This window comes from Erpetoichthys calabaricus, chromosome 2 (assembly GCF_900747795.2).
Source record: "Erpetoichthys calabaricus chromosome 2, fErpCal1.3, whole genome shotgun sequence".
Taxonomy (NCBI): Eukaryota; Metazoa; Chordata; class Cladistia; order Polypteriformes; family Polypteridae; genus Erpetoichthys; species Erpetoichthys calabaricus.
This window is the reverse complement of record NC_041395.2, coordinates 39,243,469-39,259,458: the sequence shown is the minus strand read 5'-3', so window position 1 is coordinate 39,259,458 and position 15,990 is coordinate 39,243,469. Positions and strand designations below refer to the sequence as shown.

At 40.6% G+C, this 15,990-nt stretch overlaps 1 protein-coding gene across 1 annotated transcript in view; it reads right to left on the bottom strand.

Moving 5' to 3' along the window:
* The window catches only part of chd8 (chromodomain helicase DNA binding protein 8), a 154,526-nt gene that overhangs the window by 64,476 nt on the left and 74,060 nt on the right, over positions 1-15,990 (bottom strand). The window contains exons 16-21 of the mRNA XM_028793628.2: positions 7,382-7,525; positions 6,762-7,020; positions 6,471-6,681; positions 6,161-6,356; positions 5,903-6,070; positions 112-291 (exon numbers count right to left, since the gene is read on the bottom strand). Coding sequence (XP_028649461.1) covers positions 112-291; positions 5,903-6,070; positions 6,161-6,356; positions 6,471-6,681; positions 6,762-7,020; positions 7,382-7,525 — 1,158 coding nt within the window. The remainder of the gene's footprint in view (positions 1-111; positions 292-5,902; positions 6,071-6,160; positions 6,357-6,470; positions 6,682-6,761; positions 7,021-7,381; positions 7,526-15,990) is intronic.

Below are 15,990 nucleotides of genomic sequence, written 5' to 3'. Positions count from 1 at the left end.
AATGGTAGATGAAATTCTAAACTATTTTATATCAAATGAACACAAAGTTTAACCATTTTCAATGTGGTATAAATTTTATACTCAGGTGTTAATTCTTCAAAGACACTTCACCTTAGCAAACGTGGAGCCTTTCCCCTCAGATTCAATGGTTATGGTGGTAGTTCTGCGCTGCAAAATCTGGTCAATATCTTCCTCACAGAACTTGTTTCCTTCATCTTCCTCATCCATAATGGCTGCATATGCTCCCTTTCTCAGCAGGTCTTCAATTTCTTTCTTGGAGAATTGTTGGATCTTTCAGAAGAAAATGAGCAGACAGATGTGTAAGTAGTATACTCTGAATTATAGCACATTATTTAAAAGACAAAAAACTACAAATGTATTCTTAAGATTTTTGCATTTTTTACACAAAAACATTGGAATAGATTTATTAATTGGATTCATAGCAAAATTGACAGAACACACAAATTCAATTCTAAATCAGTTTAATGTTGGTAGATTCCCCTTCCCCCAAAATCATATCTGAATTAGTTTCCTCTAGGGGTGGGCGGTATGACCAAAATTCTATATCACTGTATTTTTCTAAATTATCCCGGTTTCACGGTATTGAACGGTATTTATTTCCCCATGCATGATTGAATGTTAACCACATTTTCCACTGCAATTACTGCAGTAGACTGGCCAAGAATAACCTATTCCACTGTTATGAGAATTGTACATTGTGCAAAAAAACATTTTAATGTGCACACAAGTATTAATACAGGTTTGCATGGCCCCATAAAGTGATAGTTTTCAAGGGGGTGACACTAATGAAGAGGAGGAATCACATTGCATGACAGTTGCAGTCAAAATATAGAACCTTTTTATTGAACAAATTTTGCAAAAACTTAAACTATGATTTTGACAACATATTTTCAACCATCCAAAGAGGCATTTAGACTTAGTAAAATATCCAGAGGTGCTTGTCAAAACTTGTATTGTACTGAACATGTCTTAGAAAAGTAATAAATAGTAAATATTTTTTGTGAACCAACTACACTTTGTTAATGTTAACTATCTCTGTCCACTGACACGTTAAATGACTTTTTCAACAACTTTACCATCAATAAACTGCATAATATTTAAACTAATAAATAATAACAATAAAATAAATAATAGTATTATTACTGATAGCTGCACTATTACTTCAAGACTTCAAGCCCAGGTGCATTACACAGTATTCACCAAATTAAAATAAAATAAAATAAAACAAGTACAACTTTGTGATGACATCCTTACCAACTGTACCATCATTTAGGCAAACTGCATTAATATGGACCTTGCTTCAAGCTAAGCTATATACATAAATAAAATAACTGCAACTTGCATTTACTGTATAATGCTATTCGTGGTATAGCCCTACGGAAGTGCATTAGGGCCACGGTGAACAAAAAAAAATACAGTAAAGAGGGAAGAAAAAAAAACAAACTACCGGTATATGTCAAGAATAAAGTCGACATGCTGACTTTATTCTCGACATTTCCACTTTAATTTTGACGCTTATGTCAAAATTAAAGTCAACATTTCCACTTTATTTTCATAGTTTACTTCATAATTAAAGTAGAATGTCATAAACTAAACTTCATCCTAAAATCAATGTTTAATTTACTTGATTTTCTCAAACCCCGTCATAAGTTAATGCAGCACATTAAATGCTTTGTGTTGTGTTCCCCGACCCAGTTGTTAATCACTACACTTCTTAAACTGACTTCCTATGCACTAAGAGGAGGCAGCAATCACCGCACAGAATCCATTCATTTCATGGTATTCCTGCTCTCTAAAAATTTAGAATGCTAAGATAAATACTTGATATCATTTTCATGATGAAATGCATTAAAGCAGGTATTAAACAAGCACGGTCGTGAGGCGGTAGTGCTGCTCCCTGGCAATAAGGGGTCCCCAGGTGTGTACGTTCAGTGTAGAGACCTTTATGGCAGGTGTGACGAGGCTCCAAAAAACTGGATGTATGAATGGGTATCGCACAGGTTTAACTTAAATATTGTGTAAATGTTGGGTTTGTGATCTGGTGGTCGGAGACACGAACACAGAATTCAATGCATGTTCTTCTGAGCGGGCTTTCTTCACTGCACGTGTGCTGTCTCTATCTGACGTACTAAAACCCCAGTTCCTATCCGTCCTTTTTCTTTCTCCACATAACCAATCACCACACGATAAACGTCTTTGTGAAATTAAAACTAGTTATAAACTTAGCCCACGGAGTGTTCAGAACTTTAAAAATATCTTCGTTATACATGTTTAATTATGCCATTCATTCAGAGTTGCGCCCATCTCTGAACGAGTCGCCAGCACATCGAAGGATGAATACAAGCAAAACATACACTAGCAGGGTCAATATAGCACAACAAAACCCCACATCCTACATGACTTTGAAAGGAAACTGAAGCGCCGAGTAAACCCAGCAGAAAAACATGCAAATGCAAGGCAGGCACGCCGCCGTGCCCCCATATGATTAATGCATGCTTTAATGCATTTCACCATGAAAATTATATTAAGTATTTATTTTAGCATTCTAAATGTCCAGAGAGAAGGAAGATCATGAAGTGAATGTATTCTGTGCGGCGATCGCTGCCGGCGCCTCCTCTTAGTGCAAGAAGAAGTCAGTTTAAGAATCACTTAACACAAAGCATTTAATGTGCTATATAACTTATGACGGGGTTTGAAAACATGTCGTCACACTATTACACAGTACCCAGATACATTACACTGTATTGAAAACAAATAAAACAAGTACAACTTGGCTTGCAGTATTATCCAGTAGTATAGAAACAGTATTTACACATCTGACCTTTTAAAACTAAAGTATCTCCAGGCTCTCTGTCCATTTTCACCACGCAGCATTCCTATGCTACCGCCCACTATTTGGTGGTGTAGCAGTGAAAAAGAGCCCTAGTGCAACAAATCTGTGTTTAGCGGTGTAGCAGTGAATAGGTCCCCAGTTGAACAGTTTCCCGCTGCGCCACGTTCTGAACATCGTTTAGGCAATTTAAACAGGTGTTGCGGTACAAGAACAATCCATATCATAAAAAAAAATAAAAAACGGTTTTCGGTATGAGCCGGTATACCACCCAGCACTAGTTTCCTCATACCTTTCAGCCCTAGAGATAGCTAGCTAAAACTACCATGAACTCAGATTCATTTTTCTTTGATAATTTGAATGGATGTTTAAAATTATACTAAACCTGTTCTCCAGATCATGTTTGCCTTTAAAACATACTAACCTAAGCTAGAGTTCTGCACAGGTTGTATTTTTTTCAGTCATTACTATCTAATATTCATACCAATACAACTGGAAATGAATGTCAATTTGTTTTACAATCTAAAACGATGTGCCATTTATTGGAATTTTTTAATGCATAATAAGTCGTTCCTGTAGAGCAGGGGTCCCCAATCACCGGTTCGTGACCCACTACCGGGCCGCAGCAGTCTGACAGCCGGGCCGCGAGAGAACTGCCGGCAACGGAGACTCACTCAGACTTTTCAGAACGCTTGGCGGGCGGGGCTTTGCAGCGGCACAGAGAGAGGAGAGAGACTGAGGTGAGAGAGTATTACAACAAAGTATTCTTATGGTCCTGACAGTTTCTCCATATGACACGAGACTATAGAAATCGCGTTACTACGAAGTACATTCAGCAGATGCTTTCATTACAATGAAGTGACCTTGAAATGCTTGAATGAATCATCCACAGAGCGATTAGATCTGTGGTCGCAGCTCAGTTGTACACATTCACACAATGATCCCGAAACAGAAACATTGTAAAAAAAATTCTTTCTTCGAACTTTCCTCGTACTTTTTTTTTTTTTTTTTTATGCTGTTTTTGTTTTCTGTGGTTTTTAGTGATACCTTTTGCTTATTGCTTGTCAAATTTGAAAAACATCCATTGGAATTTAACTCATTGTCACCCTATTATAGAAACGGCAGACACGAAAAAAACGATAACAGTGTTAATGTTTGTGATGTGCAATCTGTTGGAATGGCAAATGCAAAGCATATGTCTTTGTTATATGCAAAAAAAAGAAGAAAAATCTCGGGTCGCAAACGTATGCGAACTGCTTAATAACTTAATAATAATAGAAATGTTACGTAAATTGTGTATAAAACTGCCTTAGCCCCCACCGGGTCCGTGGAAAAATTTGCATCTAATAAAGTGGTCCTTGCTGTCAAGAAGGTTGGGGACCACTGCTGTAGAGGATATGGTAATAAAAGAACTGCAGGCAACGTTTGAGTGAATAAGCTCACTGACACTTACTAAGACCAATTAATCCATAAATACGCAGGGAGAACCTACAAATTCCAAACAGAACGTGGCACTCCAAGGCAGGCATGACAGCTCTGCACTACCACTCTGCCTAAGCTAAAATATCCAAACTAAACCTCAACCTGAGTAAAAATAAATGTTTGCTTATAATGTCTGTTCAGTTCTCATCACTTGATTGCATGCAACACACATGCTCATCTATCTCCTCTTAGTCCACTGCAGTGCACATGTGCATTATCACACTGGCGGCAGCAAGCAATACCATTGTGAAATAAAGAAATAAGCTTACTTATACTGAAAGAATGTGAGCAATCTTGTGAATATTTTTAAACTTATTATCTAGTTGTCTAGGTAACGGAGACAGCAAATCACCTCTGGACATCAACATTCAATAACATCAACAGCAGTCCTTAGAGAGGACTTTCTGTGGTGAACTCATACCTCTGGGCATGAATGACTGCCAAAAACTAACTGAGCAGAGAAGCCTCCTTTTAAATTGGCCGCATCACACAAAAATGTTTTGCATTTTGCTTTTTCCCTCCATTCTTAAAATGATACGGGATAGGCTCTTTTGTGTGCAATATCAAAATGTGGAATAATGGTCAATAAGAGTTTTGGTTTGAAAAGTGAATGTACAGTATGTGGAAAATTGTAATGCTTTTTTTCATGCCAGGACCCCAGTACCCATATGCTCTATAGTAAGATACAAGAACAGCATAGTTATTTTTTAAATTTATAAAATATGCTTCAGTTTAGAATGCAAATTTATATTGCAAATTAATAATCACCATGACTGTGAGGAAACATTATTAACCGATGTAGCAGGCTGGCCACATACACATGAAACAAAGCCTTAACATTTACCATACACATTTAGGATACAGTATATCTATTACAAAGTGACAATGTAATAGACTTTGAGATTGAGCACACTAAATTGCTTAACTAAACAATTTTGGAAAAAGAAAAAAAAAAAACATTCGATTTTGCAAAACTGAAAAAAGTTCTGGGCATCCTCATTGCTATACTTGGATAATACCATCTTTCTTCCCTTTTACAGTGATTATTCCACTTTGGCGATAATTTAAACAAATTATCACTTATACCAACAATGTGTTCGAGTACAAAAGTAATAAGAAGAATCTAAAGGCAGCTTAAGCTTAAGGCAGCTAAAGGGCTTGAATGAGGGTAATTCCATGCCAGACCTGGAGGTGGCGAAGTGCATTAACCCTTTCTCTCTTTCCACTGCAGACCAATTAAGGGAAATTCTGCCTGGCCTCAATGACATCAGTTCTGGTCACGATCCCGATGACGGAACTTTCAGTCATGACCCCGATGATGTCACGTCCGGTCTCAAAGACACTATTTCTGGTTCCAGTCACAATTACCTCACTACCTCTACCTTACTTTTAACTTTGAATATCCGTAATAGGTGTGAGCTGGAAATAGAACAGGTATTGCTTTCTGAGAAAAAATATTTTTTCCAATGTTAACTTCAATAATACCAAACTAAACCTTAAAAGGGCCAGAACAAAACCATAAACAACACTGTTTCCACCGAAGGCATTTCTCAGAGCAAAATTACCTACCCCATTAACACTGTTCTCCTTGCCACTCATCGACTGAAGCACAGCTTTGTCAAGGCCTAGCTTCAAGCTGGCTTTATCAAACATTTCTCTCTCATAAGAATTTCTCGTGATCAGACGATAAACCTTAACTTCCTTTGACTGACCAATCCTATGACATCGAGCTTGGGCCTAAAAAAGGTAAGAAAAAAAAAGGAACAACATTGAGCAGAGAAATTAAAATATGAACAAACTAAACACAACTACAAGCATAACACAAACCTGAAGATCATTTTGTGGGTTCCAGTCTGAATCAAAGATAATACAAGTATCAGCAGCAGTCAAATTAATTCCAAGGCCTCCTGCACGTGTGCACAGCAGAAACACAAAACGGTCAGAGTCAGGCTTACTGAATCTGTCAATTGCTGCTTGACGCAGGTTTCCACGCACACGGCCATCAATGCGCTCATACAAATACCTGAAAGGAAATAGAAAATGCAACTAAATCTAATTCACTTTTAACTGATTCAGTTGTAGCAAATATAGAATGCCCTCCAGTTATAAGAATATTCATGTTTTATTTATTGCTTACCGTTTTTGAATGAGGTAGTCCTCCAGTATATCAAGGCAACGCACCATCTGAGAAAAAATGAGGACCTTGTGTCCTCCAGCCTTTAACTTTGGCAGCAGTTTATCAATTAGAACCAACTTGCCCGCTGAGCGTACCATAGCATTCAGGTGGAAATCTGGCGCTAGTGGATCATAAACTTCTCGCAGCTCCGAGATAATCTTTTCCTCTGCACCTGGAGATAAAACAGATTTTATTTAAAACAGCTCAGAGAGTTTAAAGACTCCGAAGTTTCAGCTGAGTAACATCTCTTACCATTTATGAGATAGGGATGGTTGCAGCACTTGCGAAGCTCCATCATGGTGTTTAGAAGGTTGGGAACATTGTTTGTCTGACCTGCCCCTTTTGTTAAGAAGGTGAAATTCTTTTCTAAAATGGCTCGATAATATTTCTTTTGAATGATAGTGAGTTCAACTTCTATAATTGTTTCTTGTTTTGGAGCAAGGTTCTTCTCTACATCTTCCTTCAAACGTCTGAGCATCATTGGCTTCAAGATGGCCTGCAATTTTTGAACCTGAAAGAAAAATAAAATCATGACAAATATTAAAGAAAAACCAAAAAAAAATGGAAGCAAGCACAATTAATATGGACAATGATGATGATGATTTTAAAACTTTACAGTAGCTGCAGTGTAGAGAAAAATCAAAGAACATTTATGATATAATCCTTGGTGTGCAAAAGTATGTTTACAGTTGTGAGTACACAAGGCCAGCAATTTGAGCACTTACGAGATTGTACCTAAGTGCACTGTGCCATTCTTTTATGTTAATAAATAATAAAGCTATTGTAAACCTGTATCTCTTTTCCCATACAAACAAGTGTAAACATACTTTTGCCCACCCCTGATAGAGTCATATAATTCAGTTTACATATACCTGTTCCTCTGTCTTCAGATCCCCAAAATCTTTCAGAAACTCAGACTCTGATGGGAACTGTGAAGGCTCAAGGAAGTGCAGCAAACTGAAAAGTTCTTCAACTGTATTCTGCAGAGGGGTTCCAGTCAGGAGAATTTTATGTTCCTATGAAATTAGAGAATACATGCAAGTGTTTCCTTCTACATTCCATAAAAAACAAAACATGAGGAGGAATATTAGTACAAGACACATATTAGTATTTACAGTATATAGACACTGCATTATCAATAAGCCACACTACAGGGTATCTACCTTTATATAAATAAAAAAAATGTGTATCAGTGATAGGCTGAGAAAGATTGTGCACATATTTACAGACTGTTTTCAAAAATCTTTTACATTCATTTATATTCACATTGACATCACTGGAAAGTCAACTAGCCGACATGATCTCCACAGTGATAATGAAAATTAATTCACTATTTCGTGATGATATTTTAACCAGTCTCTCCTGGAGAATGAAGTCATTAATTTTATGAGTACAGTAATCCCTCCTCCATCGCGGGGGTTGCGCTCCAGAGCCACCCTCGAAATAAGAAAATCCGCGAAGTAGAAACCATATGTTTATATGGTTATTTTTATATTGTCATGCTTGGGTCACAGATTTGCGCAGAAACACAGGAGGTTGTAGAGAGACAGGAACGTTATTCAAACACTGCAAACAAACATTTGTCTCTTTTTCAAAAGTTTAAACTGTGCTCCATGACAAGACAGAGATGACAGTTCAGTCTCACAATTAAAAGAATGCAAACATATCTTCCTCTTCAAAGGAGTGCGCGTCAGGAGCAGATAATGTCAGAGAGATAGAGAAAAGCAAACAAATCAATAGGGCTGTTTGGCTTTTAAGTATGCGAAGCACCGCGGCACAAAGCTGTTGAAGGCGGTAGCTCACACCCCCTCCATCAGGAGCAGAGAGAGAGAGAGACAGAGAAAAACAAACAAGCAAAAATCAATACGTGCCCTTTGAGCTTTTAAGTATGCGAAGCACCGTGCAGCATGTCGCTTCAGGAAGCAGCTGCACAGAAGGTAGCAACGTGAAGATAATCTTTCAGCATTTTTAGACGAGCGTCCGTATCGTCTAGGCGTGCAAACAGCCCCCCTGCTCAATCCCCCTACGTCAGGATCAGAGAAAGTCAGCGCAAGAGAGAGAGAAAGAAAAGTAAGTTGGGTAGCTTCTCAGCCATCTGCCAATAGCGTCCCTTGTATGAAATCAACTGGGCAAACCAACTGAGGAAGCATGTACCAGAAATTAAAAGACCCATTGTCCGCAGAAATCCGCGAACCAGCAAAAAATCCGCGATATATATTTAAATATGCTTACATATAAAATCCGCGATGGAGTGAAGCCGCGAAAGGCGAAGCGCGATATAGCGAGGGATTACTGTATGTCACTTGCCTAACTCATCCCAATAGGGTCTTTGATCAGTGATACAGAATACTAAATGCAATCCAAAATTTAGATCCAAACCACTAGTGGAATTATTACATCATAAATGTGCTTGTTTAATTGCTGTAAATTTGACAGAGAAAAAACAGAGTTAACAGAAAAAACTTGTATTTAAATAAATCAAATTCTGGCATGAAGAGTCTGGTCAGTGCCTAGAGGATTGTTTAAAAGCACTAAGTGCACCATCTTTACAAGAGTAACGAACTGACAACAACAAACTGATGGACACCGTAAGCAGGTATATGTAAAATTACTATAATCAATGAGGCAAACTGTACCCTAACAACCAGCCAGGGATCACCAAAGATTAAAAATCACTACTAAACAGACATAATTAAATGAAATAGGTGAAACAGTAAATCAAGTGTATAAAGATGAAGCTATGATAGGTCTGACATTGATCTGTGAAATGTGAGAACCTGGATATATCATGGAATGGTAAACATGATACCCAGCATTCATTGTAAAAGTAGTAAATTAATCAAAACAGCAGGAACTAGATCTGATTATCAGCTGGTTCAAAAATCAATTAATACTATTCATTATTTTGCAGAGATTATGTCAAGAAAGTTCTCCAACAGATTAATGGTAGGGAAAGCTTGGCCCAGTAAACCTGTAGATTCCTGCTTCAGTCCTGCACAAAACAAGTCTGTTCAACACTGTATTTAATATTTCAGATGACTATAAATTTACAACAGATACAATTGTACAATTAAAGACCACTGTAGTTCCAACCTCAAAATCTGTATATCCAAAAAGTCTAGAATGATTTTAGACTGGTTGCTGTAAGTGTCCTGGGTAAGATGTTAAAACTACATCCGGCCCTGCAAACAGCCCTCTAATCTACAGGAAAATCATGGGAGTTCATTAAAAAAAAAAAAAAACAAAAAAAAAAAACTTCACACAGCTCTGAGATGACAGACAGGACTCCTTTCTGCTCTCCGTGGGAGTAGCTCTGCTGCAGCCACCCATAGGAAGGCTGCTCACATTATGAACGGGATGGGGGAAAAGATCTCAGAAGCCTCATCCTCGGAAGAATCAAAACTGTTGGGGAGCTGATGGGGTAGAGGAATGTTGGGGATCTGAACTGGTGTGGTGCAGAGACATTGCCTGCTGCACTGCAGCACTCGGGTCCCAACTTGAGGCGGCCCATCTGGGTAGGCGTATGGAACGTCTCATCTCTCCATCATGATGATAATCTTCCTCTGCTGTCAGAGGAGCTTTGTAAACACCGCATTTCAGTGGCGGCACTCTCTGAGGTGCACAGATCTGAGACTGGCCAGATCTCTGTAGGTGGGTACACCATATATTCGTCTGGTTACTCTGATGGCTGTCAAACTCAAGGAGTAGCTATTGCTGTGGCAGATTGGCTCCTCCCGATGGTGTCCGACATCACTCCTTTCAATGAGTGTATTATGAGACTCAGATCAAGGCACTCTCTGGGTGTCTTGTCTGTTGTCTCAGTGTATGCTCTGACTGTGGTGAGTAATATCTCAGTGAAGGAGACATTTTATTCTCATCTTCGCTTGGTGGTTGATGGGTGCCCGCGAGGTGACACTCATCTGGTCATGGGTGACTTCAATGTGACCACTGGCACCGACACGGCTGGCCACGAGGATTGTGTCAGTCCCCATTAGTCTGGCGACCGTGGTGAAAGTGGCTCCATGTTCCTTGGCTTTGCAAAAGCTGGATCCTAGTTCTAGTGCCTTGAGCTGCATTGTTTGACTTAATACTCCAATAATGGTGGTGTGATGAAGGAGATCGATCACATCCTCGTGGGCAGACACTGGAGGCTCCTACAAAACTGCAGGGTCTACAAATGTGCCCAGTTTGTGAATTCTGACCACAAACTTGCTCTTGCTACTCTGAGGCTTATGCCCAGTAGGCTACCACCAACTAGGGAAATGAGGCTGGACCTGGCAAGACTCCAAGACCAGGCTGTTTCCAACGAGTTTGCACACAGTTTGTGTGAGGAACTCACAGATTTGGGTGTGACTACTGATCCTAATGTAATGTGGGAGACCTTCTGTGACAAGACCCTGAAGGTTGCCAGAGTTGTGCTGGTGTCATCAGTGTTCCCAGAAAAAGGCATTTCATCTCGCAGGGCACCCAGGATATCATCAAGATAAGTCACAGAACACAGCTTGATGGCCACTTCAGTCTGTACCGGGAACTGAGAAGGATGGCTGTGAGGGCTCGGTGGGCAGATAAGGAGGCATTTGTTAGAGGGATCTGTGAGTAAGTGATACACCATCTACAGTCTACTGACCCATATCCTGCTTTCAGAGGAATTGAAGCATTACGCACATCTGAATCTGTTCCTTGGAGAGTCGCAGTCGGGGCGGGTGATAGAAAGTTCCTTAAAGATGACACTGCTGTTTAACCGGTGGGCTAGCTACTTTGAGCAGCTGTTTAAAGCTCATCCTCCAGCCAGGATATTAGATATCTCTGGGTCCACGGTGCTTGAGGCTGATTCTCCGATTAGCTGTGAACCACCCAATCTCACTGAAAATGCACAGATGGTGAACCAGATGAGGGTAGTAAAAGATGCTGGGATCTGTGGTATCCAGGGAGAACTTCTCCAGGCTGGTGGTAAGGCTGTCCTCTTGGCATTGAAAGCAATCTTTGCTTCCATTTGGGAGACGGGTGTCATCCCAATTGACTGTAAAAACGGGACTTGTCATCCCTATCTGGAAAAAAAAGGGTGATCACGTAGATCGTGGCAACTACAGGGGGATGAGACTGATCTGGGTGCTGGGTAAGCTCATTGTTAGGGTCATCCTCAATAGGATCCATCATCACTTGCTCACCTACCAGTAACTGGACCAGTCTGATTTTACACAAATATTGGCAGAGTTTCTTTGCAGCCTTTGTCAATTTTCATAAAGCATTTGACTCAGTTGATGGAGCTGCCAGGTGGGACATCCTGTAGCTTTGCAGGATACCCTCAAAGTTGCTGGATATCATGGCTGGCCTATATGTTGGTACTGTGAGTGCTGTGCACAGTGGAGGCAGAACCTCTATGTTTTTCCCAGTTGATTCTGGGATTTGTCAGGGGTGCTTTCTTGCTCCTACTCTGTTCAATGCTTGCATGGACTGGGTGTTGGGCAAGGTCGTGGGGTCCAGTGGCTGTGGGGCATCTGTTGGTTAAGAAAGATTCACAGATCTTGACTTTGTCGACGATGCTGTGATCTTCACAGAGTCAATGGAGGCTTTGATCGGGGTTCTCAAGACACTGGGCGAGGGAGTCTGAGTGGCTGGGCTTGCAAGGGCCCTGGATAAAAAACAATATCCAGGCCTTTAATGACCTCTTAGGCACAGCCATCAGCAGTGTGTCAGTTTGTGGAAAGAGTGCCGACCTTGTCAAGAGGTTTACTTACCTTGGCAGCGACATTAATGTCTCTGGTGACTCTTCCTATGAAGTCAGTAGACGGACTGGGACAGCATGGGGGTCATGAGGTCGCTGGAAATGGGTGTGCGGTGTTCCCAATGTCTTTGCAAAAGGACGAAGGTCCAAGTCTTTAAGAGCTCTGATTCTTCTTGTTTTGCTATATGGTTGCAAGACATGGACGCTATCTAGTGACTTGAGGCGAAGAGGACTGGACTCCTTCAGTACTGTTCTCTCTTTGGAGAATCTGAGGACCGCTGGTTTGACTTTGTGTCAAATCAGCGGTTGCTCATGGAATCCTGAATGAGGCACATTACCTGCATTGTGAGGGAGCATCAGTTACAGCACTATGGCCACATGGCGCGATTCCCTGATGGTGATCTGGTTCGCAGGACCATCATTGTTGAAAACGCAAGCAGCTGGAACAGGCCAAGGGTATGCCCATGTAATACTTGGCTACAGCAAATAGATGGTCATTTCCAGAGGGTGGGACTGGACGGTGTCTGCCTGGGGGGTTGCCAACCGGGATGCCGAATTGTTTTGTCGTGTGGTGGGTGCAGCAACACACTGTACCAGTGCATGCTCCCCAACCTGACCTGGCTGTAATTGTTGATTTTATGCAATCCTTTGATAAGTTGTCCAATACATGAATTTTTTTATCTGCTTTTAATATCATCAAGGCTTACATCTGGGTTAAGATGCTAACTCACATTTTCTCTTTGTACTCTAACATGGGTGGCTAGACCCAGGAGTTTTAAACTAACAAAACATAAACAGCATAGGTGTACCACTATGCTTCAGATAAGCTACACTGTAAGACTGCTGTCTGTCGTTTATCTAGAACACAAATGATTGTTGGTGCTAGTGCTGGGCGGTATGACCAAAATTCTATTTCACTGTATTTTTCAAAATTATACCAGTTTCACGGTATTTTTTTCCCATGCATGAGTGGATGTTAACCACATTTTCCACTGCAATTACTGCAGAAGACTAGCTAAGAATAACCTATTCCACTGTCATGAGAACTGTACATTGTACAAAAAAAATTTTATGTTAACACAAGTATTAATACAGGTTTGCATGGCCCCATAAAGTGATAGTTTTCAAGGGGGTGGCACTAATGAAGAGAAGGAATCACATTGCATGACAGTTGCAGTCAAAATATATATAACCCTTTTAATTGAACACATTTTGCAAACAACTTAAAACTATAATTTTGACAACATATTTTCAACCATCCAGAGAGGCATTTAGACTTAGAAAAATATCCAGAGGTGCTTGTCAAAAGTTGTATTGCACTGAACATGTCTTAGAAAAGGAATAAATAGTAAATATTTTTTGTAAACCAACTACACTTTCTGTTAATGTTAACAATCTCTGTCCACTGACAGGTTAGCTATATGGATTGTAATGGCGTTGGTTATCTCGATCCACCACTTGCTTTTTTTGTCGTAGGCAGTACCTCTAGCAAACGCGTCTAGAAGTGACGTCTGACTCGAGTGTCATCTAGCTGTTTCAGTTTTACCTGAGGACATGGAGGGTGCCAATATTAGTTCCATACATTCATGGTACTCCAAAGCATGTTTGCGACTAAGGTGGTGCATCAAATTGCTCGTGATGCCGCCTCTGGTGACAACTTTAGCTCGACAGCATTTGCAGTAAATAGCTGTTTGGTCCACATCCAACCTTTTAAAGCCAAAATATCTCCAGACAACAGACACAGTTCCTTTTTTCGGCAAAAGTTCTTCTGTGTCATCATGTTTAACTTTATCATCTGCTACAGCTTCAGTTTCAGAATGTTCTCTGTCCATTTTCACCACGCAATACCTCCATTAACACATGTACTCCATTGCATACGTGTTTAGTGGTGTTGCAGTGAAAAAGGTCCCTCCCCCCCCCCCAAACAGTTTCACAATGCGCCACATTCCGAACATTGTTTAGGCTATTTAAACCGGTATTGCGGTATAAGAAAAATCCATATCATAACAAAAATAAACGGTTTTCAGTATGAAACGATATACCTCCCAGATGTACTCCATTGCATACGTGAGCGGTGTAGCAGTGAAAAAGGTCCGTTCGCCCCCCCCACCCCCCCTTAAACAGTTTCCCACTGCGCCATGTTCCGAACATTGTTTAGGCTATTTAAACCGGTATTGCGGTATAAGAAAAATCCATATCATAACAAAAATAACAAACGGTTTTCGGTATGAAACGGTATACCTCCCAGCACTAATTGGTGCTAAAGACAGGGACAGGCAAATACAGAAATTTGTTAATGATTGTTATTGTTAAGAAGATACAGAAGAAAGTCAAAGATCTATTGTTAATTATAAGTAGTGTGACGAGATCTCGTGGTACGAGATCTCGCGAGATCAGATTTGTCTTGTGAGATGCGTCTGGTCTCGCGAGAACATGACGATATCCTTGCGTTATTGACATGATGGAGTGTGAGGGAGAAGTAAGGATAGAAGATGCGCCCGCGACATTTAAATCGTTGGTGTGGCAACATTTTGGATTCCTTGTGGAAATAAGAAACGGCGAAAAAATGACAGACAAGACAAAGACAATATGCAAACACTGTAAGAAATTAATACCGTACACCTCTGCTAACACAAGCACTATGCAAAAGCATTTAGAAAACAACCACAGCTCGTTACTAAAAGCTGCGCCTGTGAAGAAAACGGAAAGTAATTCACTTCGCATGAAAGGGCAAACAACCATAACAAATGCCTTTGCAGCTAAACTTCCACCATCCAATGCAAGAGCCACGGCAATAACAAGAGACATCGGCGTTTTCATTGCAGCCGATATGAAACCATTTTCTGTGGTGGAAAATCTGGGATTTCGGCGACTCATTCACACACTGGAACCAAAGTATGCCATCCCGTCACGCGCACATTTTACTCGCACGGTGGTCCCGACCCTCTACAGGGAGTGCAAGGTAAACGTTGTACAGGCTCTGAAAGAGGCAGAAACCATCGCCATAACTACTGACGGACTTCTAGGTGTACACAGAGCTATATCACAATTACAGCCCACATTATCAACAGTAATTGGGAAATGGTACATTTTGTACTGCAGACGCGCCCACTTTTTGAATCACACACAGGGGCAAACGTCGCTGAAGTTTTACAAGAAGCTGTCACACAGTGGGGTCTTAAAAAGCCAAACCATTGCATCGCTATTGTAACAGACAATGCGCGTAATATGGATGTGGCTGTGCGCGAGGCAGGATTTGAGCCGCACACAATAAATCTCGCTACACAGGCTGGCCTCGGTGTTGCGCGTGTCGCTCGTTTGCTCGGGCGGGTGAGACGTGTAACTGCTTTTTTTCACTGGAGTTCGACAGCTGCCGCGGTACTGACGTCTAAGCAGAAGCTGCTACAACTGCCACCGCACAAATTAATAATGGACGTCACCACGCGATGGAATTCATCATTGGATATGCTGGTTCGTTACCTGGAGCAGCAGGCTGCTATAGCAGCAGCGCTCACCAGCCCAGAAATAAGCCAAAATGCCGAAACATTGACACACTGGATACCTGCGACATTGTCAATGCCGAATTTCTTGTGAAAAAATGTAGACATGCTTATATTCTTAAAAAAGAACATGACCATATCTTAGGCTGTTCTGTATAGGTCATTACCTCATTACCTAGGTCTTAGCTCTTTTTCCATGCTTAAGAAAATTTTGTTCATTGTTTTGCACTCTGAGTTTTAAGACAGCACTACTTTG